Consider the following 27046-nt stretch of genomic DNA (forward strand, 5'->3'; position numbering starts at 1 on the left):
TTTGAAAATGGTTTTATTTTAGGGAATAAATGATCATGGATAGCTCTATTTCAAGATCAGGGATAAAAGTTCAGCTCGGTGCCCGGGTGGCTTAGTCAGTTGAGCATCTGACTTTGGCTCAGTTCATGATCTCACGGCTCGTGGGTTTGAGCCCCGCGTTGGGCTCTGTGCTGGCAGCTCAGAGCCTGGAGTCTGCTTCAGATTCTCTATCTCCTTCTCTGTCCCTCCCTCTGCTCTGTCTCTCTTTCAAAAATAAATAAATTGGGGCGCCTGGGTGGCTCAGTCGGTTGAGCTTCCGACTTCAGCTCAGGTCACGATCTCACAGACCGTGAGTTCGAGCCCCGCGTCGGGCTCTGGGCTGATGGCTCAGAGCCTGGAGCCTGCTTCCAGTTCTGTGTCTCCCTCTCTCTCTGCCCCTCCCCCGTTCATGCTCTGTCTCTCTCTGTCTCAAAAATAAATAAACGTTAAAAAAAAAAAAATTTAAAAACAAAAATAAATAAATTAAAAAACATTATTTAAAAAAAGTTCAGGTCATCCATATGTGCTTCTATGCACATCTTTCTTTATGAAAGTGCAAAGTTATAAGTTTTAATTGGATGATTTTATTGTTTTAATCATCTAGTGTGTACTTATTAAAAACCTATTATGTGAAGCACTGTTTTAGACAGTAGGAAAATGATAGAAAAGGTCCTCTCTCTTACTGAGCTTACAGTTTAGTGGGAGTGAAGGGGACCTATAGAATTTCTATGAAGAGAAGACTATATCCATGAAAATACAATCTCTTGACTAATGACTTCAGTTTGGTTTAAATTACATTACTCTGACAAACTGGTCAGTCTTAAGAGGTTGGTGTGCTAGATAAGAGTAACTCTCAGGGAGAACAGTGTTTTTGGTCTTTTGAGATAGCCTGACAACTTGCATGCTGTTCTACCTTTTTATTATGTGTAGTCTTTTCTTACCTGTATTTTGGTCAAATGGTGCTTTGCCAAGTTGCACAAGCTGCATATTTTGTAGTGTCTGCATTTCATATTTTTGGAGAATTTGAAGCCCCTGAAAATCACATTATCTCTCACTTGTTACTTCTCTGCTTTCTCACATATGCCTTGACTCTGATTTTATACTTTTGGGCGTATGGTAAATAGCTTTCCATGAAATTGCTAGGACCATTTTTGTCTCTTAAATCTAACCATTCAAAGTTCTGAATGGTGTTTTTTAACATAATAGTATTTTTGCAGCCAAGTTTTCCTGCAGATCTTCTTTTAGGGGATTTTCTTATTAGCTTCTGTTTAATCTCTCCTTGGTATGGTTCTTCTGAGTAGTTTATATTGAGATTGCAATATCCTTTTTATCATTTCTGTAAATTCTATTCAGCACATCAGAGTTTTGTGTATTTTTAAACATTTTTTTTAATGTTTATTTCTTGTTTGTTTATTTATTTTGAGAGAAAGAGCGCTCACGCACACATGTATTGGCAAGTCAGGGAGGGGCAGAGAGAGAAGGAGACAGAATCCCAAGCGGGCTCTGCACTGTCAGCACAGAGCCCGACATGAGGCTTGAACCCATGAACCAAGAGATTGTGACCTGAGCTGAAATCAAGAGTCAGATGATTAACCAACTGTGCCACCTAGGCATTACAGAGTTTTGTGTATTTTAATTGAACCTTGTAAAAAAAAGTGTGTCACTTGAAAATTAATTTGAGAAAATAAAGCAAATATTAGGTGCCCGTCTTACGTTAATCAAAATTAGATTCCTGGATGCCGTCATGTTTATCTTTGTCATGTGCATAAAGCAGGTATCTTAGAGTTCCATAGTGCAGCTGCAATCAAAGATAAGCTGACTTCCAGGTGGGACAGCTGATCAGTCATATAGTCAGATTTATACTCTCAAATCTTCAGACTAATGCATTGGTCCACTAGAATATTGTGTTCCAAACTACGTTTAATGAGTTACGCAGCCACTATGATTTCGTGAAGTTCCTTGAGGCTTCTCTTAAGGTGGGTTTTGGAAAGAGTCTAATGCTCTTTCGGTGTTGCTTTTGCTCTTCTGCCTTCCCCAGCCAGGTTTGCTTTTTGTTTGTAGTTCTTTGTCTTGTAGTCCAGTTTGGTATCTTTCAAAGTCTAAGCCATTAATTTTTCCCTCAGTAAAGCTTTGAGTACTGCTTTGTGATGACCCTAATGTTACTCCTTGTCTTTCCAGCTAGAATGTAGCCTTTTAAGGGTCCTAGTCTCCTCTGGCTTACTGTCAGTTAGCTTTGTATACTTAAGTGCTCTGCTCAGTAAATACTTGAATGATAATAGAAGAGTGGTTTTAACTTAGGACTGCTTTATCACTTCCAGGTTTTTCCCAGCAGAGAACCAGAAACTGAGGTTTTAAGGCATAAAAGTAGATAAACTTAAGCAGGTCAAAAACTGTTCTTTTGTGAATAACAGTACTTACTTTTATCTGAAGAATATCCAGTTATTTTACATAAATTATTTCATTACCTCAAGTTTGGAGAAGGGATGGTCTTTGAGTATCTAAATTTAGCAGGAAAAAATAAGATGTGTGGTAACAGTTTAGGAAAAATGCTTTGTTTGGGACTCATCTTTATTCACAAAGTTTTCTTCTTTTATAGTTGATGGAGAACCTTGTGAGGTATCTTTGAATATAACCTGGTATCTGAAAAGTGCTGATTGTTACAATGAAATCTACAACTTCAAGGTAAGGAGTATAAGATTAACAAACTTTTTCTTGGACTTTAGATATCATCAGGTCCTAACCTGATAGAGGGAGGAGTGTCACATAGCTAGGGGGAGGTAGGAGACAAGCTGAAGTTAGAATCTGTGCTTCCCAATTTATAGACTTACTGTACTAGCAATTCACAAACTTTTTGGTCTCAATCCTTAAAAATTACTGCAGAATCTTGCTTACCTTGGCAGCACTGTAGAAGTGCTGACAGTGCTGACTCTATCTTTGGCCCTCCATCTTGTTCATGTGTGTTCGGTTACCTCTCTTGAGGGGCTACGTGTTCCAGACCCCTTGGAGATGAATATACATACCTTAAAAATGTCCACCAAGGCTGGGACAGGGGGAGCCTTGTTTTGGCCTTCCATTAATCTGTTAGAGATAACATAGTCTTTCCCCCTCCTGATGCGCAGTTGGTGCCACAAGATCTAATTAATGCTTAGCTTTTAATTAGATGCATGCAAGCCCTTTGGAGGTACATGGGAGCCCTTTGATCTCACTACAGTGTCCTTTTGTGTGTCCCCTCACTGTATAAAATCTGTGGACTAAGGTCTGGACTTTGTGGAGAATAACTGCAGCTGCCGTGAATCACACTCTGCCCATTTCCCTCCCCCTGTCAGTAAGTTACCCCGAATAAAACTCTGCATAAACTGTAGAGAGTCGCCTGCTTTGTTTTCTGGTCTTAAAATACTTTCTCGGGGCACCTGGGTGGCTCAGTCGGTTGAGCTTCCGACTTCAGCTCAGGTCACGATCTCGCGGTCCGTGAGTTCGAGCCCCGCGTCGGGCTCTGGGCTGATGGCTTAGAGCCTGGAGCCTGCTTCCGATTCTGTGTCTCCCTCTCTTTCTGCCCCTCCCCCGTTCATGCTCTGTCTCTCTCTGTCTCAAAAATAAATAAAACGTTAAAAAAAAAAAAATACATACTTTCTCAATTTGGGGGGTACTTTACTGTCCCTCCCCCACCTTCTAACAAGCACATATACTAAAATTGGAACAACACAGGGAACATTAGCACGGCCCCTGCACAAGGATGACACGCAAATTCGTGAAGCGTTGAATATTTAAAAAAACCATTACTGCAGTCTCCAAAAAGCCTTTGTTCATGTGGGTTACCGTATTAGAAATTAAAACACAAAATACAAAAAATATTTATTAATTTATTTTAAAATAGCAATAATAAACCATTGCATGTTAACATGAAAAACTTTTTTTAATGAAAAATGTCTTTTTCAGAAATGTAGAAGGGTGGTATTACTTTGTATTTTTGCAACGCCTTTCATTTAATGTTGGATAATTGAAGACAGCTGGATTCTTATATCTTCTTCACTTTATTGTAATATATTATTTTGGTTGAAATGTGGCGTCACACAGATACATAGTTGGAAAAAAGAATGATATCTTAATAGTGTTTTCAGATAATTGTAGATACTGTTTTTTGATCCTGTACCAAAACATAACAAGTAGAGAGAGTTTCTTAAAGGTTGGTGGCAATGTGGAATCTGAAACCATATCAGTGGGTTCTTTTTCTACTAAGTGAGTTGGTGTGTCATCCACTTTGGTCTTTTATCCATGTCTGATTTTGTAACAGGGTTTATTTAGAAAATACTTGTTGACTGATTTTTATCATTCTTTCAAATACTACCTCATTTTACAATTAACTTGAAGTTATATTTGTTAGCATCACCCTCTGTCACATCAGAAACTCCTTAAGTACTGGAGGCTGTTGAGCTCATGGTGAGGAAGATACAAGTTTTCCGAAGTCCAGTTTTGGCTTGGAAGTTCAAATTTTGTCATTGGCAATAATACTGTCAGGTGTTGTCCTTGAAGTGACAGCCTTCCTTTGCCCATTTTCAAGAAAATATTTCCCAAATAACCAAGTGTGAATAACTAGTTTGTCAGTTATTCTTTTAGGTAAATGAAAAAAGTGGATAGCTTAGGTTGTAAGTCAAAATAGTTGTGAAGTGTTTTATCTCAAGTCATTTATAGTATTTTGCATGTTTTCCATTTTGTCTCATAGAATATTTAAAAAGGCATGTGCTCATAGTCCAGATTTAATAAGATTAATAATTTTTGCTGTTTTAGTGAAGCATTCTTATGTAAAACTGGTATTTAAAATTATTTTTTAAGCTGTAAGTTTGTGACTGACTACAATGACGACTGGTATAATTAGGTGCCACTGCCTTGGTTCCTGATAAGGGGCAGCAATTTTATCCACCATTACTTTGCATTATCAGTACAAGGCAAATAACATTATTATTTTATTAGTAGTAGTATGGAAATAGTTTTAGACCTCATTTCACAATTGACATAGTACACTGTACTTGGGCACTGAAGATATATGGCTCCAGGGTGGATTTTTCATTCCGTTTCTGTTCTCCATTTGTTATTCTCTTCCTTTCCGAAGATAATCTAACTGGTCTTTAAAAAATGTCTGCCATTCACTTTGTTTTTCAAACCTTAAGCATTTTGAATTTCTGCCTTGTGTTAGGGTTTTACATTATCTTTTTTGTGGTGTTGATTTGTTTTTTGCTCTTGTTATACAATGTTGGGTATGACTGATAATGATGAGGACCAAAAGGATTGAAGAACTTAGGGAGAAATGATAATATGTCCAGAATGTAGTTTGAAGCATTATTGATGTTTCTCTTAATCAATCGCTAGTTGAATTTACAGTTAAAAGCTTCATACATTTGAAACTTGTGATAAGCTGGTCAAGAGCTTAGCAGATCCCCAGATAGGTAATACAAGTTAAGAATTAAGAATGTCAAAATTATCTTGGGTTGCCATAGGACAGAATCACAGAAATGACAAGCAGATAGTTGGAGATGCAAAACTGGAGCTTAGAAAAAAAGGGAGAATTCTGTATGTTAGAGTCTACTACCGTTAGATTCTTGGACATTATTACAGTTTTTACTTGATGTTGTAAGTTTTTAAAATAGCAAATCCAAAACTGTACCTGCCCTATAGGAAATCTATCTGTTATTTTCTAAATACTTTACTTGTGAAAAGTAAGTTGTGTGCGTTATATTTTCTCTTGTTTTTCCAGGCAGAAGAAGTGGAGACATATTTGGAAAACCTTAAGGAAAAAAAAGGCTTGTCTGGGAAATACCAGACATCATCAAAATTGTTCCAGAACTGCAGTGAGCTCTTTAAAACACAGGTAATATTTGATAGTGGTTGGAGGGAAATAGAAGAGATAAACTACATAATACCTCTATATTTGGTGATCTCCATTTCCCACTTCTGAATTCTTTGTTCTGACAGAAATAAGTTAGAAGCATGTTCTGTTAATTGCACATTCAGCCACTTAATATTTATCTCATCAAAAAGAGGATGTGCTTTCCTTTGTGTGTAAAAAGCAAATCCCCACTTTTTATTATGGTAAAATATAAGTAAAATTTACCATTTTATCTATTTCCAAGTGTGCCATTCAAGGGTATGAAGTACATTTGCACTGTTGTGCAATGCAAGTTCTGCACTTGATCTTAGCCAAAAGGCCGAGAAGCGATGCAATGCAAGTTCTGGAGATGGCTAGTGGTATACTAGTCATCTCTAGAACTTTCTCATCATCCCAAACTGATACTTCATAATCATTAAACAATAACACCCCCTCCCCTCACATCGCTGGTAACAACTACTCTGCTTTTTTCCATGAGTTTCACTATTCTAGATACTTCACAGAAGTGGAATCATACAATATTTGTCCTCTTTCCCTTAGCAGGATGTTTTCAAACTTCCTCCATATAGCATGTATCCACTTAATTCCTTTTTAAGGCTGAATAATAGTTCATTGTACATGTATACCACATTTTCTTTATCCATTCATCCACTGGTAGACATTTGAAACTTCCAGTTTTTCAGTTCTTTTGTGATCTCATTTAATTGATACATTCCCAGAAATACCAGTGTTTCTAGATTTTATTGTTACAGGCCTGAACTCAACTTTTTTTGAGTAAAGGGGAAGAGGTGAATAATATGTATTTTTAATGCTTACATATATGTAATCACGTAAGTGGAATTTTGATTCTAAAGTCTTTTTTCTTAGAAATAGAATATGATGCCAGTTTTTTGATAGAAAAATTACATGTTTTATAGGTGTCGAAAATAGTTATTATTAACTGTAGCCTTTTCTTTGTTCTTATTGCATTTGAATACTGCTTCAGAATATTTAGCAAATTGCCTTGAAGAGGCAAAGCATTCATGGAACGCTAGGTTTTCTGTCCAGTTACTAGAAATAAAGTTTGTTGATGAGACTTTAATAACTAGTAATTGATAAGCAAATAAAATAAAATTGATAATTGAACTATAACAGTTGATAATTGAGTTCTTGTCATAGCTTAGATTTTATGGATTTGGAGGAGAAAGAAGATATCTTTAAAATGATAGAATAAGAAAGCTGGAAAAAATGTGATGTTAGTTAGGGGGCTTTCATTTAGTTTTTATAGGTTTATCCCCTAGCTTGGGAGGATTGGTTGGCCTTTCTTAGATTTGATCATGGAAAGCTACCTGCTGTATACTGTTGCCGTAGGTTCACTGCTTTTAGATCTGCTATAATCTTTCCAGGGTCTTAGCATATTATCCCTATTGGTAAGGTTACCTCTCCTTCTTCAGTCTAATGTAACAGAGTTGGAATACATGCTCTAATTACTCAGGAAGGAGAATGCTTCATATGCTGATACCTGGTAAGAAAACATTAGTGTGGTTTTTTTATAGGCATGGAGAGTGTTGTGGTGGAAGGAGCAGTAGACCCAAGAGTTAGAAATCCTAAGTTGAGGGGCGCTTGGGTGGCTTAGTTAAGCATCTGACTTCAGCTCAGGTCATGATCTCAGGGTTTGTGGGTTCAAGCCCCGCATTGGGCTCAGTGCTGACAGCTCAGGGCCTGGACCCTGCTTCAGATTCTGCCTCCCTCTCACTCTGCCCCTCCTCCACTCACACACTCTCTCTCACTCTCTCTCTCTCACTCACTCTCAAAAATAAAAATAAACAGTAAAAAAAAATTCCAAGTTGAAATTCCATTTCTGTATCTAAAGCTTGATAGCTCTGAGCCATATTTTTCTCATATGAGGCAAGAGAGGGAACCGTAAGATCTCTCTATCCTAAGCATATGTTTTCTGTTTTAAGGTTTTTTTTATTCATAAATGTTTTTAATTCTTAACAGAGAAATTGAGTGGCCCGTTTAGTTTGATAGTAGTTTTTAGTTCTCACTTGTTTGTGGTTAATTGGAAATCTTCTGTTTGTCAGTGCCATATTATTTAGTGTTACAGTGTATTTTGCTTCAACCACGTTTTTGTAGGTTTTGAACTTTTTTTTTTTTTTTACTATTAAACATTAATTTTAATGTTATGTTTTTTTCATAGAGCTTTTCTGGGGATTTTGTACATCGATTGCCTCTCTTAGGAGAAAAACAAGAGGTAATTGTTTTCATTGTTATGTATTTCTAAGCATAAAGTAAAAATTCTAAATTAACTTTCTTTTTTTAATATTTAGGCTAAGGAGAATGGAACAAACCTTACTCTTACTGGAGACAAAACTGTAAGTGTAGTAGGAAATTGGGGGCATTGACACATATTTCAATTTTCTTATATTTGTGTTGAATTATCTTGGTATCCTACTATTTAATGTTTATTTATTTCTGAGACAGACAGACAGAGCATGAGTGGGGGAGGGGCAGAGAGAGAGGGAGACGCAGAATCCGAAGCAGGCTCCAGGCTTTGAGCTGTCTGCACAGAGCCCAACGTGGAGCTTGAACTTACAGACCGCGAGATCATGACCTGAGCCAAAGTCGGACGCTCAACCCACTGAGCCACCCAGGCACCCCGGTATCCTACTATTTAAAAAGAAAACCTAAAAATGGAGGTTTAAACACCAAAATGTTAGGGAACCTGGGTAGCTCCATTGGTAGAGCGTGTGATTCTTTAAAAAAAAAAAATTTTTTTATTATGTTTATTTATTTTGAGAGAGAGAGACAGAATGCCAGTTGGGGAGGGTCAGAGAGAGATGCAGACACAGAATCCGAAGCAAGACCCCAAGCTCTGAGCTGTTATCACAGAGCCCAACACGGGGCTCAAACCCATGAGTGTGAGATCATGACCTGAGTCGAAGTCAGACCCTCAACCGACTGAGCCACCCAGGCGCCCCGAGAGCATGCGATTCTTGATCTTAGGGTCATGAGTTTGTATCCCACTTTGGGTGTAGAGGTTACTAAAAATAAATAGATAAATAAACCTTAAGCACTAAAATGTTAATAATGGTTGTGGATAATATTATGAGTGACTTTTATTTTCTTCTGTGTGTCCTGTATTTTCCATATTTGTTATAGTCAGTCTTGTTTTTGTAATTATCACCCCATAAATGTTACTTGTAAATAAGAAGGAACTTTTTTTTTTAAGTTTATTTATTTATATTGAGAGAGTGCGTGGGCAGGGGAACAGCAAAGAGAGAGGGAGAGAGAGAATCCCAAGCAGGCTCTGCACTGTAAGTGTGGAGCCCTGGAGCTCAAACTTATGAACCAGGAGATCATGACCTGAGCTGAAGCCAAGAGTTGGACACTAAACTGACTGAACTACCCAGGCCCCCCCCCCCCTCCCATTTTTCCTTTTAAGTTTTTAGTCAGCCTCTCTGTAGCCCCACCTCCTAACATTGCCTGGGGCAGCCATGATCTTTCACAGTTGCTGCTGAGAGTCTTTGACAGTGCCCTGAGTATAGGGTCCTTTCCACTGAATGAGGTTGAATCAGGTCATAAAAAATAAGCCCTGGGCATAACAGATAAGTGCCAGACAGTTCTGCCCTGGGTTTTAGGGCATCTCCAAACTTTTCCTGTTTTTTCCAATGGCTGCCAAACTGCTGTTTTTCCACAGCTGTTACTGCTGTGGGAACTTTGGTTTCAGGGAGCTTGTAAGAGGGACATGGGATGAGGATGAACAAAAACACCACAAGCTTGCTTTTCTTAAAAAAATTTTTTTTAATGTTTATTTATTTTTGAGAGAGAGAGACTGAGTGCGATCAGGGGAGGGGCCAAGAGAGAGGGTGACACAGAATCCGAAGCAGACTCTAGGCCCTGAGCTGTCAGCACAGGGCTGGACGAGGGGCTCAAACTCATAGACTGCTAGATCATTACCTGAGCTGAAGTTGGACACTTAACCTACTGATCCACCCAGGAGCCCCTGCTCAATGTTTTTATAAAGCTAAAGCTGCTCTAAAAAAATCTATTAATTTAAAAAACATTATAATGGCAAATATATCACATTATTGCTTGAATCGAACCATAAAATTGAGTTAATAAAAGCATTAAATCTGTTTTTAGGGAGTAGGGGCAGCAGGGAGAAGCCCCTTTGTCTAAAAAATGTCTTATCAGAGCTTTAATAAAAGGGGATAGAGGTGCTAAACTTGTGAGAACCCTTTAAAAATAGAATTATTAAACTATTCTCCTCTTAGGCAAATTTCAGGAAGAATGACGAAAGATAGTTTTTTAACTTCTTTTGACTATACTCTGACTAAATGCCTGCAAATACTACTTTGATATTCAACAGGATCATCTTTCAGCCAGCTTTAATCACTAGGAACAGAGCTCAAGCCTTGAGAAGAATTAAAAAGAATGCTTTGCACAGAAGACCACTGAAAATGCACAATTACATATGTCCTGTATGCATATAAATAAATATTCACTTACAACAATTTTTTAAAAATACAATTTATAACAATTTAACTTGACAAACTATATAAAATCTATTTGAAATTGTAACAGTCAGTATGAGGAAAGAGGGAAGCTCAATCTTATTTTCTTGGGACCATAAATTGCTACAATTTTTCTCCAGAGCACTTAGACAAGCACAAGAAAAGTACTTATAAAATGTGCATACATTTGGACCTAGCAACTCCACCTCTAGGAATTTAGGCTAAGAAAACATAAATGTGCACAAAAATATAGCTAGACATCATTTGCTGACAGCTTAGAGCCTGGAGCCTGTTTCAGATTCTGTGTCTCCGTCTTTCTCGGCCCCTCCCCTGCTCACGCTCTGTCTCTCTTTCTCAAAAGTAATAAATATTAAGAAAGGTTTTTTTCCTTAAATTGAGCAAAAAGCAGGATTCCCACATACCGCCTCCACAAATGCACACTCAAACTTCCCCACCATGGCCATCCTGCACCATTGTGGCACATTTGTTACAATTGATGAACCAATGTGGACACATTGTTACCAGCCAAAGTCCATAGTTACATTAGCTGCTTTAGTTCTTTGTGTTGTAAAGTGTTTGGTTTTTAACAAATGTAAAATGACAGATATCCCCCATTATAATATACCAGAATTGTTTCATTGCCCTAAAAACCCTCAATACTCCTTCTACCTAGTCATCTCCCTCCCCTCAAGCACCTGGCAATCACTGATTTATTTTTATGTTTTTACTTTTTTAAATTTTTTTAATTGTCTCCATAGTTTTGCGGTTTTCAGAATGTCATATAGTTGGCATTGTATAATGTATATAGCCTTTTCAGATCGGCTTCTTTCACTTAGTATTATGAATGTAAGGTTTCTTCATGTTTTCTCATGGCTTGATAGTCCATTTCTTTTTAGTGCTAAATAATATTCCATTACCTGAATGTACCACAGTTTATTTTATCCATTCACCTATTAAAGGACATCTTTGAAGGAGCTAATATTGGTACCCATCTGATGGGGTTATTGTGAAGATTAAAGACTGTGATAAATATTAAACATGACAGAGTGCCTGGCATCTGAATGTTATTTTTACAGGGTCAAAATATCTATATTCCAGAATTAAACGGAAACTTTATAAAATACTAGAATATGAGATTTAATTAGTCCCTTTTAAAATTTGTAAGAGGTAGTTTTAAGATATATAAAATTAATACCAGAGCAGCTTGTTATGCCTAGTTTTATTGGTTATTGAATAAGTAAGTTCAGGAAAGGTTCAGTCAATATGGATAAATAGTACATGATGTACCTGTAACTTTGAAGCTCTCAGTTTTTCTCATAAATTGCTCCTGAATTTTGTCGTAAAGAGTCCTTCAGGCAGAGATAAACCAATGAATGATTCAGCATGGCATTTATGTTCTTAAGTTACTGAGATAACCTAGGAAATGTATAGCTGTGGAATCATTTAATCTACTTTGACACTTTGGGTTTGTATCATGGAATGTAATTTTTGAACTCTCGTTTTAGCTTTTTTTTGGGTTGTAGGATAATTTGAGCATTTGAGAAAACCTGTGGTTCTACAGGAAAACACATAAATACGCAAAATCTGTTACCCAGTTTGAGGGTTTTCATAGATCAATGAAGCTTACTCAGTGGTGTCTGGACAAAAGTTTTTTTTAAGACCACAGGTAATAAATTGCAAGTCTAAGTAGCAGTACCTCCTTTTACACACAAAGAAGAAGCCAACAATTTTCTGTGTTCATCTCCTTTATCTTTGTGTTTTAGTCTTGTGTTTGTGAAGGTCCATTGTCCCACCTAGCAAGTGTGGCAACAAAACCTCGAAGGCTTTTTGCTCAGCCTATGTATAAATTCACTGGCCTTGGAGCAGATTCTTCCCAAGTAACCAGTTTTGTAAACATGGAGGCACTTACCTCCACTTCCTTTACTTTGAGGAACAGTGACTTTTTCTTTCCACGTAGACCAACCATGATTAAATTTTTGATAAAGATGTGAATGCTTCTAAGAAATTCTGGTAGTCTTGAGAAGAACATTGAACAAAGAGAATTAATTCAAGAATTAGTGTTTATAATGTAATTCACTGTCAGCATCATGGGTGTTTTTGTTTTGTTTTGAGATGATTTAAATCTTTTTAGTTCATCCGTATGAAACATAACCAAGTATCCTAGCATGGCTTAATTAAACAGATTCAATGTAGCGATTTTTAGCTGAGGTTTTCCTTGTAAATAAGTGTTAAGTATGTGATTTTTATGCATAAAGCTATAACATGTCCTGTCTTTTAGTAACTTATAGTCTAACTTACTTTATTGTATGTACTATAAACCTGTTTGTTTTATTGTGCCTACCACTATTTTAATGAATGGAAATGAAGAACTCAGCCATATTCCTGGGCACATTCTGGAACAAGATTTTCATATTAATATGTGTTCTTAGGTTTTAATACTTGTAGATATGATGTCCTTGTTTTTCTCTCTCTCCAGGCAATGCACGATCCACTGAAAACTTGGCAAGATGCACCATACATTTTTATTGTACATGTTGGCATTTCATCCTCAAAGGAATCCTCAAAAGAAACTTCACTTAATAGTCTTTTTACCAGTAAGTACATTTTGTTCCTCTTTACCATTCGTATTATCTAGTTGTGTCATGTGTAATGGGTAGTGTAAAATTGCTTTAAGGGAGGGAATAATTAAGAATGTTTGTTGTGTATCAGACAGTCTTAGGTACTTCGCTTGTACTTTCTTCATTTTCCTTCATTTGATCTTCCTATTTTTAGATTTTTTAATTGGTGTTATCTTTTCAGTATCCTGAAAATAGACTTGGCAAAACTTGATTACCAACTCAAAACTTGGAAATTTTTGAATTAATTGAGTTTGGTAATTTTTTAATGTCTCAGTTTTACTTAGTGTTTTTTCTAATCTTACTAACCCAGTTCATGGGTCACCATTCCTTACTTGGAATTTTGTGGTCATTTACTAACCGGTCTTATTTTCTGTAGTTCTTTTTTTTTTTTTTTTTTTTTTTGCTGCTTAGTTCTTTATAGTTTTCTTTCCACCCCTCCTTTCTCAAGTAGAATATTGAATAGGAACAGTGATAATGACCATACTTCTCTTGCTCTTGACTTTAATGGCAATATTAGCACATTTCACAATTACGCTTATTGTAGACTTTTCAAAATATTCTGTGTTTGGTTAAGGATGTTTCTTTTCCTCGTTTACTAAGTGTATTTTTTTCTGCCCTTTTTTTTTTTTTTTAGTATGAAGAATGGTCAGCTTTATCAGCTGTTTTGATTGTGTTGATTTAACTGATCATGTAGATTTCCCCACTTAATCTCTTAATGTAATACATTATATTAATTGATTTTCTAATGTTAAAGCATTCTTGAATTTCTGAGATGCCAATATTTGGTCTACACACACACACACACACACACACACACACACACACACACACACACACACACAGCTGGCTTCTGTTTTCCAGAATTTTATTTGTAATTTTTGGTCTATGTTCATAGTAGGATTGACCTATAATTTCCTTTTCTTTTTTCTTTTTTTTTATGACATTTTTTTTTATTAAAATGTTTTCTTTATTTTTGAGAGAGCGAGCAGGAGAAGGGCAGAGAGAGAAAGGGAGAGAGGCTCTGAAGCAGGCTTTGCATGGAGAGCACAGGGCCCGATGCAGGGCTCAAACTCACAAACCGTGAGATCATGACCCAGGCTGAAGTCGGACGCTTATCCGACTGAGCCATCCAGGTGCCCCTATAATTTTGTTTTCTCATACTGTCATCTATGGGTTTTAGCATCGAGGTTATGCTAGTCTAATACAATGAGTTGGAGAATGTCCCCTGTATTAAATTCTATGGAGTAGTTTTTGTAAGGGTAGGATTATTCAGTTATTGAATGTTTTGTAGAACTTAACTTATGATAGTGTTTTGGCCGAATGTTCTTTTTTTCCCTTCCTCCATAGAGATTTTAAACAACTGATTAATTTTCTTTAATAATATGTTGGTTTTTTAGTGATTCTATTTTTTCTTGAATCAGTGTCGTTTTTGAGAAATTGTCCATATCTTTCAAGTTTTCAACTGTATTGGCATGAAGTTATTAATAGTATTTCTTTGCAAAAATATAAGTATCTGTAGCTTTTTTCATTCTTTTTTTTTTTTTAAGTTTTTATTTATTTTGAAAGAGAAAGAGTGTGCAAGTGGGGAGTGGCAGAGAGAGGGAGAGAGAAAGAGTGTCAAGCATGCTCTGTACTGTCAGCAGAGCCTGATGCAGGGCTCAAACTCATGAACCATGAGATCATGACCTGAGCCAAAACCAACAGTCAGATGCTCAGCCACCTGAGCCACCTAGGCACCCTTTCTTTTCACTCTTATTATTGTCTTTGTGTCTCCTTTTTTTAACTTTTTAAATCTTTGTAGAATTGTATTTTACTATACAACAAACCAACAAACTATTGGTATTTGCTATTTCGTTATTTCTTTTGTTTGACTTAATTTAAAATTTTAGTTTTTTATAGATTCTTGGGTTGAATGCTTTTAATTCCCAATCCAGAGGTGGCTCTTATGCTCCATAGTTATATGGGGTATAGCATCTAGGTAAGCCAGCAGCTGGCCTGGCACAGTTTCTGGGCCTAAGACATATGTGTATCTTCCTGTATTTCTAGGCCCACAGCTTTCTAGTAAGTTATAGTCTAAGGCAGCAGTTGCCAGCATTTACTTTCAGCCTTCTTTCTTTGAAAAGAATGGAGGGGCGCCTGGGTGGCTCAGCTGGTTGAGTGTCCAACTTCGGCTCAGGTCATGATCTCGCTGTTCCCAAGTTCGAGCCCAACTGCCGTAGCTTGCTTTTTGGGCCCAGAGTCAAACATGACCATAGCTTCAGCCTTATATACTGTTCTAAGTTTTAGTTCAGTTTTGATATTTGGAGGTATTTATCTTGTTTTCGAGCTTATGTCCTCATTTTGTTTTATTCATCTATTGTTTGGAGCTAGGAGGAAGATACATTGAAGCATGGACTTAACTACACCGTGTGAAATTCCTAGAATTTTCGAAAACCGTGTTACCATCTTTTTTCCCTTCAGTAAATCCTTGATGTTTCCCCATTGCCTGTCAAATGTTTACATTCTGCAGGAAGGCTTATAAAACTCTGCAGCTTGTCCCAGTTTACCTTTTGCTGCTTTCTTTTCAAAATGCTACTATATGGTACTATGTGCAGCCTCAGACTACGTGTTCTTTAAATATATATCATGCATTTTCACACCTGTCCTTGTTCATGTTTTTTCCTCGTCCCAGATGGCCTTTTACTTTGTCCTGGGAAATACACATTCATCCTTTAAGGACTGGCTCAGAGGGATAGTTCTCTATATTGCTTTCCTACTGTCCCTTCTAGCAGAAAACATCTTATGTATCTTTTTATCTCCTGTTTTCTGTAGTGTGTGTCACATAGTAAGTGCTCAATAAATGTTATTTTATGTTGTGGCATAGAGCAAGGGGTAGCCAAATTTTCTTAAAGGGCCAAAGAGTAAATGTTCTCTCTACTACAGCTACCCCACTCTGCCATTGTTGTATAAATGCAACCTTAGATAATATGTAAGTAAGTGGATGTGGCTGTTTTCCAATAAAACTTTTATTTATAAAAAGTGGATAACCACATTTGGCTCATGTGCTGTACTTTGCTGACCCCTAGCATGGAGTAAACAAAGGGTGTAATAAATAATAAATAATTATTTTATTTGCTCTTTTATTAAGTTAAGAAGGTATAGATTTAATAACCAGTCTGCTTAAAATTTTTATGATTTATGAGCCTGGGTGGCTCAGTCAGTTAGACATCTGACTTTAGCTCAGGCCATGATCTTGTGGTCTGTGAGTTCGAGCCCCGCATTGGGCTCTGCGCTGACAGCTCAGAGCCTGGAGCCTGCTTCATACTCTGTGTTTCCCCCTCTCTCTACCTCTCCCCCACTGACACTCTGTCTCTCTCTGCCTCTCAAAAATGAATAAATGTTAAAATTTTTTTTAAAACTTTCATTATTGCTATTGTGGGATGCTCATTTATATGAGTGTTGGACCTAGTTTGCTTTTTTTGGTGAGGGGGACCAGGTTTACTTTTAACAATGGTATGTCCTTTTTGCTTGATAAAAACTAGGAAATTTTCATTGACTAGACAGTTATTAGTCTGTCTCTGGATATAGATATCACTTCTCATATAAATCAGTTTTTCTTTATTAATTATACCTAAAATTTATCCAAATAGTTTTATCAATTATAATTTTAAAATAATCATAGTAAAGAAAATAGTCATAGTTTTGCTTCAGTAAGGCAAATCTGTCTTTAAATTCTTGTTACTATCATTAAACACTTATTGCGTACCTTCTGAAAATGATACATTAATGTCGCAAAGTCACATAAAATTGAAATAGGTAAAAAAAATAAAGTAATAGGAAAATCTAGATAAAGATAGAGGACAAAGAGGACAGCAGAATGAAGGAATGAAGTCCTGTACTTTTTAAAGCACATTAGTGATGTGTTATAAGAAAAAGTATATATGAAAGGTGTTTAGAATTTAGAGGAGATGGGTTATAGTTCCAGTGGGCAGCTCACAGAAGGCTTTGTGGAGGAAATACATTCATTCTAGTCTTTAAAGGATATGTATATGGGAACAGAGGGCTTTTCCACTTAGGATACTGACTGGAGCAGAGAGTGGAGGTTTGTGTGGTACACGGCATGAACCTTGAGAATATAAAACTTCGTGAATTTCAGAGTGCTCTATAAATAATATTCACCAGAACTGAAACGATTAAAAGTAAATAACCCAATGAGATTTTCATTAATTTCATCAGTCAAATATTGCACAACGTTTTTGTTTAATTTCTGCATCCTTTACATTAATTCTGAGGACTGTGTTTTGGCAGTGACTGTTGAAGTGAAGGGTCCGTATGAATATCTCACGCTTGAAGAATATCCATTGATGATTGTAAGTGAACTTACATTCTTTAACCTTAACATTACATGAGTTAACCTGAAAGATTGTCCATGTTTTGTGGCAATATTCTTTAAAGAATTTTTCCTGAACAGTTCAGAAAATACTGCTTGTAGTTCTGTACTTCTTACTGGATTGTGACATTCAGAGTGTCCGTGAATTCCTCTGTGCCTTGTCTTCTCATCTGTAGAATGAGGAGATTGATGACTTGTGGAATTTCAGAATTGGAAAGTACCTCACAGATAATTTCACATCTCACATTCTCTCTAGAATCCAAAGCAGGGCACTTCTTACAGCCCTATAGTTTCTGATCCCGTTTAAAGTAACTAAATGATGACACTGCCTCATGTGTGTCTGTGTCTATGGGAATATCCTTACTCTATTTTCAGATTTCCTTTGTTCGTGGTTTTCTTCTTTTCCCTTTCATAATTTTCCCACTTTGTTATGTTTCATTGCCTTCAGATGTATCATAACCCTGCCATATTTTTTTCCTCTTTAGTGTTATCTTCATTTGTGTAATTTTACATAGTGAGCTGAAAATGCATTTGTAATGCAGAAGAGCGGTTACTCTTATTCATAGGTCCTTAGGTAGTCTCTCAATATGCAAGAGGAGATCATTTTTTTACGTTAATATGGAACTCCAACGAGATAAATTCTTAAAGTAGAGGGTAGAATTTTTTTTTTTTTTTCTCTTATAGTTTAAGACTGCGTATTGATTCCAGATTGGCTCTTGGCCCTAATTTTCCCTTTTATTTCTTACCCATTTGGATGACAGTTTTTCATGGTGATGTGCATCGTATATGTCCTGTTTGGTGTTCTGTGGCTGGCATGGTCTGCCTGCTATTGGAGAGATCTCCTGAGAATTCAGTTTTGGATTGGTGCTGTCATCTTCTTGGGAATGCTTGAGAAAGCTGTCTTCTATGCAGAATTTCAGAATATTCGATACAAAGGAGAATCAGGTGTGTAACCAAAAAATGTTCACCAGTTTGTGAATGATTGGAAGGTAAGACATGTGACAGTTTAACTCAGATCAGCAGTCATTAATGGTTTTAACTTCTCAGTTACTTAATTACTAGAATAACTTAAGCATAATCATTATGATCGTGACTCTTGTTTTTAGCCTTATAACTTATGGGTTCAGTGATTTAAGAGTGATGGTACTGAAATATACAAGTTACAATAGTAGTGGCCATTTTGGGTAAGATTATTACCATCATTGAATCTCAATTGCCTTGATTTTTAAGGCACCATTATTATGTGCATCTGAAAAAGAAATAATTACTGCCAATTTAATAGTAAGATACCATTGATTTAGGACATACTTTGATTTCAAAGATGTTAAAATCCAAGAACTGGTAAAATACAGTAATATCAGGAAAATAGGAGGGTGCGTAGGTTTACTAAAGTGAACAGGTAATGATAGAAATTGTTTTGTACTGAAGTTTTTTGTGATAGTTTTGGTTCTTTCTCATCAGACATTTAAGTTTTAATGATTATTGTCGTAAGATTACTAATTAGTTTCCCCTGTCTTTGAAAGGGCGTGAAAATAGTAGATGTGAAAATGATTTGAAAGCTGTGTATTTTGTACTTTTCACTGTATATATTCAATGTGTTTATATATTTTCAATGTGTGTTCTTCAGTTTTTAAAAATGGGGGAAAGTTCCTAAGTGTTCTAAACTGTCAGGTAGGTGAGATGTTTTCCTGAGGTTTTAGTGAAGTGGGGTTGGGGAGGGAAGGTGATTTGAGCACACCCAGATTGCTGTTCACATGAACAAGGTAAGTAAAATCAGCTTGTGTACTTGTAAAAATTGCAAGAGAGGTATTCTCTTTGAACAGGATAATCCCAATGCTTATTCTGACGACTGTTAGAGATCTAGCTCTATGTTCTGGTTCTAGAGTCGCGCCTTTTTCCAAACCTAGATTATAGCACCCTTTCCTGCTTCTTTCTCACAGTTCAGGGCGCTCTGATCCTTGCAGAGCTGCTATCGGCAGTTAAACGCTCACTGGCTCGAACACTGGTCATCATAGTCAGCCTCGGATATGGCATAGTCAAGTAAGTATTAACTTTTTATATGGAAGAACGTATTAAAATGCTGATTAAATTGAATCAGTATTTCAGGTTCCCATTGTAATTCTGAAAGAATTGATGTAAGAACCGCAGTAAGACAGTTATCTGAAATTTTGTAGATTTATAAAAGCCAGGAAATGTAAAGTGTTTCATTTCACTTCTTAGAACTCAAGGAGCATTTGCAGGAAAATCTGCAATATAATGAATGACAATTAAAACATCAAACTTTTAGAGTGAAATTGCAGTGACTTCTAATCTTCCAAAATATTTTCGCAAATCACAGTTTTTCATGGGAATGTCATTCAGTCTGAAAAAACAGTCTGAAAATAATGTACTTTTTATTTAAAAAATTTTATTGTGTGCCTTCTATATACTAGATAGTGTTTTAGGCCCTGGGGATATAGCAAGTAAACAAAAGACTTGGAGTTTACATTTGTGGAGGGAGGGGACAAAGATAAAAATAAATGAGTAAAATATTTAATATTTATTTCAGTGATAAGTGCTATGGAGCAAATAAAACAGGGGGAGGATTTAGAGAGTGCCAAGCAAGAAGTGGAGCTTTCAGCTGTAAATACAGTGGCCGAGGAAGGCTTCACTTAGTGACAATTAAGCAGAGATCTCAAGGTGGTGAGGGAACTATATGTACACTTAGAAGAAGAGATCCTAAGATATGGTCAGATTCTGTGTATATTTTGAAGGTAGAGCCAATGGAATTTTCTGATGGATCAAAAGTGTGATGTGAAAGAGAAGAGGAGTTATGGATGATGCCAGCTGTTTCGGTCTGAGCAAGGAATGGTGGAATTGATATTTATGAGTTCAGGAAGACCTTAGATAGAATAAGTTTGGAGTAGAGTGAATATTAGGAGGTGTTAGATGCCCAAAGGGAATAAAGGGGAGAGGGTAGGGTAGAGATATGAATTTGGGAGTCATCAATATATAGATGTTATGTAAAGCCATGAGACTGGGATGTGATCACCAAGGAAGTGAGTGTATGTAGAAAAGAGGTCAAAGGATTGAACCTTGAACAATTTTAATTCTTTAGAATTCAGTGAGATGAAATAGAATTAGACCAGAGGAAGTTGAGAAGGACCATTGTGGTGAGAAGCAAACCTGAAGACTGTTTCAAGGAGAGAGTGATTGTATCAAGAGGGTTGAGCAGTCCACTGGGTTTAACTTCATGGGAGATGTAAGTGACCTTTAACAAGACGGTTTTGGTGAAGTGCTAGGATAAAAGCTTGATTGGAGTGAATTCAAGAGAGAAAATAGAAGCAGAGGAGTTGGAATTAGCCAGGTATAGACAGTTATTTCAAGTAGTCTTGCTTTAAGTGAGATTAAATAAATTTTAATAAAAGAAAATCTTTTTAATGTTTATTTGTTTTTGAGAGACAGAGTATAGGCAGGGGAGGGGCAGAGAGAAAAAGAGACACAGAATCTGAAGCAGGCTCCAGGCTCTGAGCTGTGAGCACAGAGCCCGACATGGGGCTCGAACTCAGGAACCTCGAGATCATGACCTGAGCTGAAGTCAGACGCTTAACCAACTGAGCCACCCTGGCACACTTGAGTTTCAATTCTTTTAATTTATTCATTTAAAGGAGTTTTGCTTTCAGTGGGTTAAGGGGAATGGGGTAGGTTTCATTTGTAAAGTTACTTAATTCATTTAATAAATATTGGAGTGCCTCCTATGTTCCAGGAAGTAGATTTCTAAGATATGGCAGTAGGGAGAAAAATCCTTGCCCATACAGAACGTTGTTAGCATATAACAAAAAAATACAAGCACAAATATCACTTAGGCTTAGGTAGACATGATTTACAGCAGTGCATCTCAAACTTACAGTGCACTAATGAATCACGTGGAGATCTTGTTTAAATGTAGATTCTGATTGGGTGGCATTTTGAATGTCATGGATTCAAGACTTCCTTCAAGAACCTGTTTGGAAGACTTTATATTTTGTTGGATTCTGAGCTTACAACTGTACAGGTTATCTAATGAGTTACAATAGGATATTTGCTTATATTGTTAAAATTTTTAGATTTGAAGATGGTATTGTGGTTATGTTTTTAAAAAGTCCTTATTGATTAAAAAAAAAAATACGCTGAAAGATCATATGGGATGATGGGAGGTGGATGAGGCTTGTATGAAGCGGGATTGGCTATGGGTTAGTGGTTTTTGGGACTGGATGATACATATAGAGGGGTTCATTATACTATTGAATGTTTGAAAATTCTCTATAATAAAAATGACTTTTTTTAAAACTTTAAATGCAGTAACCAGGGCCAGATCTAAAGTTCTGGTATTCACTTTCTTGGTTTAAGACTATCTGTTCTTCCTTTTTTTTTTTTTCCCTCAGATACATCAAGTATGTCTGGCTTATCTCTGCTAACTTGTTGGCCTGTATTAATCAACATGAGTTGCTGTTACTTAGCTTATTTTGGAGTTTGTAGCGTTGGTATTCAACTCTTGTCTTTGCTTTCTTCTATTTAGGCCTCGACTTGGAGTCACTCTTCACAAAGTTGTGGTAGCAGGAGCCCTCTATCTTTTGTTCTCTGGAATGGAAGGGGTCCTCAGAGTTACTGGGGTCAGTACTGCTTAATCTGAGTATTTGTGGTCAGTTCATATATATCGTTTTTGTCTTGAGAGGGTGAATTGGAAATGTCTGTGGGCTTTTTCTTCTAAGTCACCTTAGAACTCTGATTTTCAAAATGTATTTATAATGCAGATTTTCTTTTTAATCTCTTAGAGCTTTGTAAGTTTAATGTGTGACCAGGAATGAATGCTTTCCCTCCTGTCTCCATATTGCTACCTATTCCTCCTCCCAGACAGGGGCTCTCATTCTTGTGTAAGGGGCAGACGTGGTAATCATGTACTTGCTCCATAATCTTTTTTATTGTTTTAAAGTGGCAGTGCTCTTTGCTAACCACCACTTGAGTTTCAAAGGCTTTTCTAAAAATGCAACTAAATGTTTCACATCCTTCTTGAGGATTATAAAATCATGCCCTTTGCCAGGAAGGGAACCAAAGCACTGAAATATAAATGATAAAGAAATTTATGTTAGAGGTGGATTAATGTGAAGAAGAACTTGGTCATTCCAGCAGTTACTTATTTAAAAGTTACTCCCAGCATTAACCCATTAGATTCATGGTGGCAAATACTGTAAATTTGACTTTGCCCTCAAGAAAACTGAGCTCTGTAAGTTTTGCAATAAATTGCCCCGTAAAATAAAACTCTTTATGGATGCATATTTGTTTTTCATATCACACTGTCCTCTATGTAATTTCCTTCAACTTTCAGCAATTTTAATCTTAACTCTTGTCTATTTCGTTTTCTTTCTTATGCTGCTGTAGTCTTTTTCTTATCCCTTGGCTCTGATAGGAAACCTGGCCCTCTCATCAATTGATGCCTGTATTATTTTATGGATATCCTTTCAATAATGTCTTGGTGATTGGGCAATCAGGGTTATATAAATAGCGGCTTATATACATAAATGTGTGAAACAAACAGCATAGTTTTGGGGACAGATAATTTGCCTTACATTTTGTTTTGGGGTATGCTCTTATTTGTAGATTTACATTATATTACAATTCTGGAAATTAGTAATTCTTAATATATTAATGCTGCAGTACTTTGAAATATGTGAACGGTCTTTTTAGACATGTAGCCAAAATCACAATCACAGGAGATAGAATGGAATGTCGGCTTGTAACACCACAGCTTTTTAGTGTGTCACTTCTTAACATGGATCTTAGCATGCTAGGAGTTTTGTGGTGGTTGCCTCTTATTAGTTAGCAGCATGTTTTATTGTATTGACATTGTAATCAACAGTTTGTGTGAAATGCTTACAGCTGTATATTCAATGTGATTGTCAGAAGGGCAGAATGGTGTAGGTACAAAGTATTCCTTATTTTCTTTTAGTTTGAATGCAAAATCATTCCAGATGATTATGTAAATGCAGAATCATGTGCTGGTTTCTTCTCTGTGCTCTCTAGACATCTCTTTTTCACCACCTCTTTTTCTTTGTCTGCAGGCCCAGACTGATCTTGCTTCCTTGGCCTTTATCCCCTTGGCTTTCCTAGACACTGCCCTGTGCTGGTGGATATCCTTCTCATTGGCTTGTTTGATGGTGGTCCATTTTCTCCCCTTGGAGATGGGTTTCCATTGATCTTTCTGCAAATGGTTTTTACCGGTTTTGTTGATTACTCTTTACTTTGGGAATAGGGTGTTTTCATTCTAATGAACTGAGAGTTCAGGTAAGCAGTTATTTTGTTTTTAATTTTAAAAATTGCAGTAAGAGTTGGTGACTGTAGACTGAGCACAAGATAAAAGCTTCTGGCTCTTTTAAAAATAAGCATTTCACTTCAATTTTGGGCTTAATGTTATCTCTCTTAGTGTTAGAATCACTGACTGCTCTGGTCCTGCTATTTCTTTCAGCCTCTGGCAATTATTAAATCATTTGAAAATTATGTAAATATTTTGATTCTTAAAATATGATTTTAGGAACTATATGAGGTTGTTTGACTCCTTTTTATTTAAAAGCAAAAATTTTTTTAATGTTTATTTTTGAGAGAGAGAGAGAGAGAGAGAGAGAGAGAGAGAGACCGAGCATAAACTGGGAGGGGCAGAGGGAGAGGGAGGGAGGCACAGAATCTGCAACAGGCTCCAGGCTCTGAGCTGTCAGCACAGAGCCCGATGAGGGGCTCAAACCCACGAGCTGCAAGGTTGTGACTTGAGCTGAAGTTGGATGCATAACCAACTGAGCCACCCAGATGCCCCCAGGTTGTTTGACTCTCTTAAAATTCTAAGTAGGTTTAGCAGATTTTAACCCATACAGGATAACAGGAGTGTTTTAATCCTCTAATTTAAAAGTAGACTTGGGATTGTTTGAAGACTTCTGTTCTTTGAGATAAATATTGATTCATTTACAGGAGAAGTCAACCAGCAGATAACAAACAAGCTTCTATTTGAATAATCTTTTCTTGCTTTTCAAGAGTAAACATTTGTTTATTAGGGACTTGACCTATTATTCGGGTGTTTGGACTTTTGTCTTTTGGGGATTTTTAGAAATTTATTTTGGTTTTTGTGTTATTTGGTCCTATATATAATTGGTGTGATATTATAGTCTTGATGGACTGTGACTGTTATAAAAGGCTGAATGTAAATAAAGTTGTAATTTTGTGAATTTGGGGGGGATTGTCCTATATCAAAAATGTTTGAAATTGAAGTATCCTGGGCCCAAAAGGCCGAAGCTTTTCTAGGTCAGTATCTTTCAAGGGTGCTTTGTGAACCTCTACCACGCATATTGAGAGATGTGGGGAGAGGGACTGGACCATACAAGAAGATGACCCGGTAATTAGGTAGCAGCCAAGGCTCTGTTAAAGGGCAGAAGTGAGCTCCAACACACTTGCTTTCATATCTGCCCCTCATTCTGAAAGTTGAACATCAGAGCAGGTAATCGTCTATATTGGTCATTAGTTCTCCTCTATCTTTGTGCAGCAACTTGTACTTAAGAATAATGTCTTGAAAATGGAGGGTTGTTGCTTTTAGAGCCTAATTGCCTGGGATTCTCAGCCAGTTTGTAATTGTATGGTCCTTTTCATTCAGGATAACTCAGGCAACTGATGGCAGGTTCCTTAACATGACACAAGGGGACTGAGTATAAACTGTGGGAGGTTATGGGCATGAATGTGTGACTCTAGACTGGATTAGCTAGGACAATGAGAACAGAGCCACTACTTTAAAAGAGGAAAGAGGATGCTAACTCCCGTTTTTTGCCTGTTAACTCATTTTTATTTCATTTTCTTCCTTTTGTCTTTCATTTGGTTCTTCTTCCTTGTTTCTCTAGAAAGCTTCTTCTTATCTTTATTTCTCCTTTATGTTTTTCCTCTTATTTTTTCTTCTCTTTTGCATTCTCATTTTCTCTGGGTTTTGTGTTCTCTTTAAGTCTCATTGAAAATGAAGACTTTCTTATTAATCATGGTGAGGCTTGGGGTATTTTTGAGGTTGAGAGTGAGAGCTGTTAGGCCTGGTGTCCATAACTCTGTCAGTTTGACCCCAGATTCTCAAAGAAATATAAGGATTAGTTTACTAGCTTATTGTTTTTTCTGAATGTTGATTTCCTTGACCTGCAAACACATATTTATTAGCCTGACTCAAACAATGAAGCTGTTAAAACTTCGGAGGAACATTGTAAAACTTTCTTTGTACCGACATTTTACCAACACACTTATCTTGGCAGTGGCAGGTAAGTTGGAGACTTGCTCCCTGCTGTTTAAATGCAGTTCTTTTAGAACAGAGATTCTTAACCTGAGAGTCCATAGGTAGGCTCTCTAAAATTACATAAACAGTTTTGTACATTTCACTTGGGGAAGTTGTCTTTCACTTTTGTCAAATTCTCAAAGGGGTCTGTGGTACAAAAAAAGTTTAGAACCACTTATTTTAATAAGTGAAGATCAACTACATATAATTTCAACTCTTGGTATATCTCTCTCCTATCTCCATTGTTTTTCTGAGATACTCTTTTTTTTTTTTTTTTTTGAGGCAAGTGAGCACTAGTACCATACAGCATTTAGATTTCTTTTAGAAGATGTTAATATTTGCTTATTTGGTTTTATTAAAATGAATACAGAATTGTATTTAGATTTTAGATTAGTGTACATTGCTATTATATTGGCTTTACATATATCACTAAACGTGCATAACATATTCGTTACACATATCCATTAGCATAGACTATAGCCCATGTAGGCTAATTTGCCGGCCTTTTGGCTTTTGTACCAGGAATAGAGAGGTCTGGCCTATAATTGGAACCAACAGTTCTGTTTGTCTTGCAGTCATTTTATCAACCTCTTTTTGCATCCGACCAACCAAAGAAAAACTAGCATTATTATACTAAGGCTAAAGAAAAGGAAAAAAAATCATATTATTGATAATGCTGGAAAAAGCCATGTTTCTAATACCTTCTTTTCCAATTCTGAGGATGACTAAAGTAGCCAAATGGTAAACAAAACTATTCTTTACAGAAAGAATTGGCTAGAGTATGAATTGTGGGCCTTGCTTACAGCAGTTGTAAGTAAATTTGTATTGAATAAATGTGTTAAAATAACAGAGAAAATGATTGTGATGTATTGGGAGTTAGGGATGTGTGGGATTCCACTTAACTAGACTCAAAGAATGTAATTAGGGATGTAAACTAATGTTCATACTGTGACCAGGTTTTTCATTTCCTGTTAGCATCTATTGTGTTTATCATCTGGACAACCATGAAGTTCAGGATAGTGACTTGTCAGTCGGTGAGTTATAAACACATGCATTTGTGAATAGTGTACTGTTCTATACACAGATGATGATGTTGATGACAATGGTAAGGTTCATACCTTTTAGGAAATTAGGGTTAGGTTTCCACTCTTGAGGGTTAGAATCCTTCCCTCCTCCTAAGTATTCTATATTAACACTGTGCTTAGTATGATAGATTTGTTTTATGGGTTTTTTGGGCAGACGTTGGGAGAAAGGACTGACTATATATCCCAACAGTGAGAGAGAACGTTATAAATGATCGTCATAGTTTGTCATAACCCAGTCTTTCCTTAACTAAAAAGTTTCAACAAGAAATCCAGA

At 36.6% G+C, this 27046-nt stretch overlaps 1 protein-coding gene and 2 non-coding genes across 4 annotated transcripts in view; 2 read left to right on the forward strand and 1 right to left on the reverse strand.

Moving 5' to 3' along the window:
• Window positions 1–27046, forward strand: part of TMEM87A (transmembrane protein 87A) — a 40382-nt gene that overhangs the window by 2031 nt on the left and 11305 nt on the right. Inside the window, exons 3-14 of one of the 2 annotated variants that reach the window (XM_019442466.2) lie at window positions 2615–2700; window positions 5768–5881; window positions 8079–8132; window positions 8209–8253; window positions 12872–12989; window positions 17301–17362; window positions 18144–18327; window positions 19323–19422; window positions 21920–22013; window positions 22780–22851; window positions 25565–25673; window positions 26663–26721. In XM_019442466.2, coding sequence (XP_019298011.1) covers window positions 2615–2700; window positions 5768–5881; window positions 8079–8132; window positions 8209–8253; window positions 12872–12989; window positions 17301–17362; window positions 18144–18327; window positions 19323–19422; window positions 21920–22013; window positions 22780–22851; window positions 25565–25673; window positions 26663–26721 — 1097 coding nt within the window. Of the gene's footprint in view, window positions 1–2614; window positions 2701–5767; window positions 5882–8078; window positions 8133–8208; window positions 8254–12871; window positions 12990–17300; window positions 17363–18143; window positions 18328–19322; window positions 19423–21919; window positions 22014–22779; window positions 22852–23459; window positions 23529–25564; window positions 25674–26662; window positions 26722–27046 lie in introns of both variants that reach the window. The other variant, XM_019442467.2, reaches the window with a different exon arrangement.
• LOC128773148 (U6 spliceosomal RNA) lies at window positions 3685–3786 on the forward strand. Its single transcript, XR_008417430.1, has one exon. It is a non-coding gene; the product is annotated as a U6 spliceosomal RNA (small nuclear RNA).
• Window positions 6034–6230, reverse strand: LOC128773376 (U2 spliceosomal RNA). The gene has a single exon (XR_008417631.1). It is a non-coding gene; the product is annotated as a U2 spliceosomal RNA (small nuclear RNA).

The sequence above is a fragment of the Panthera pardus genome, unplaced genomic scaffold, assembly GCF_024362965.1.
Source record: "Panthera pardus isolate Hobbes unplaced genomic scaffold, ASM2436296v1 HiC_scaffold_24, whole genome shotgun sequence".
Lineage (NCBI taxonomy): Eukaryota > Metazoa > Chordata > Mammalia > Carnivora > Felidae > Panthera > Panthera pardus.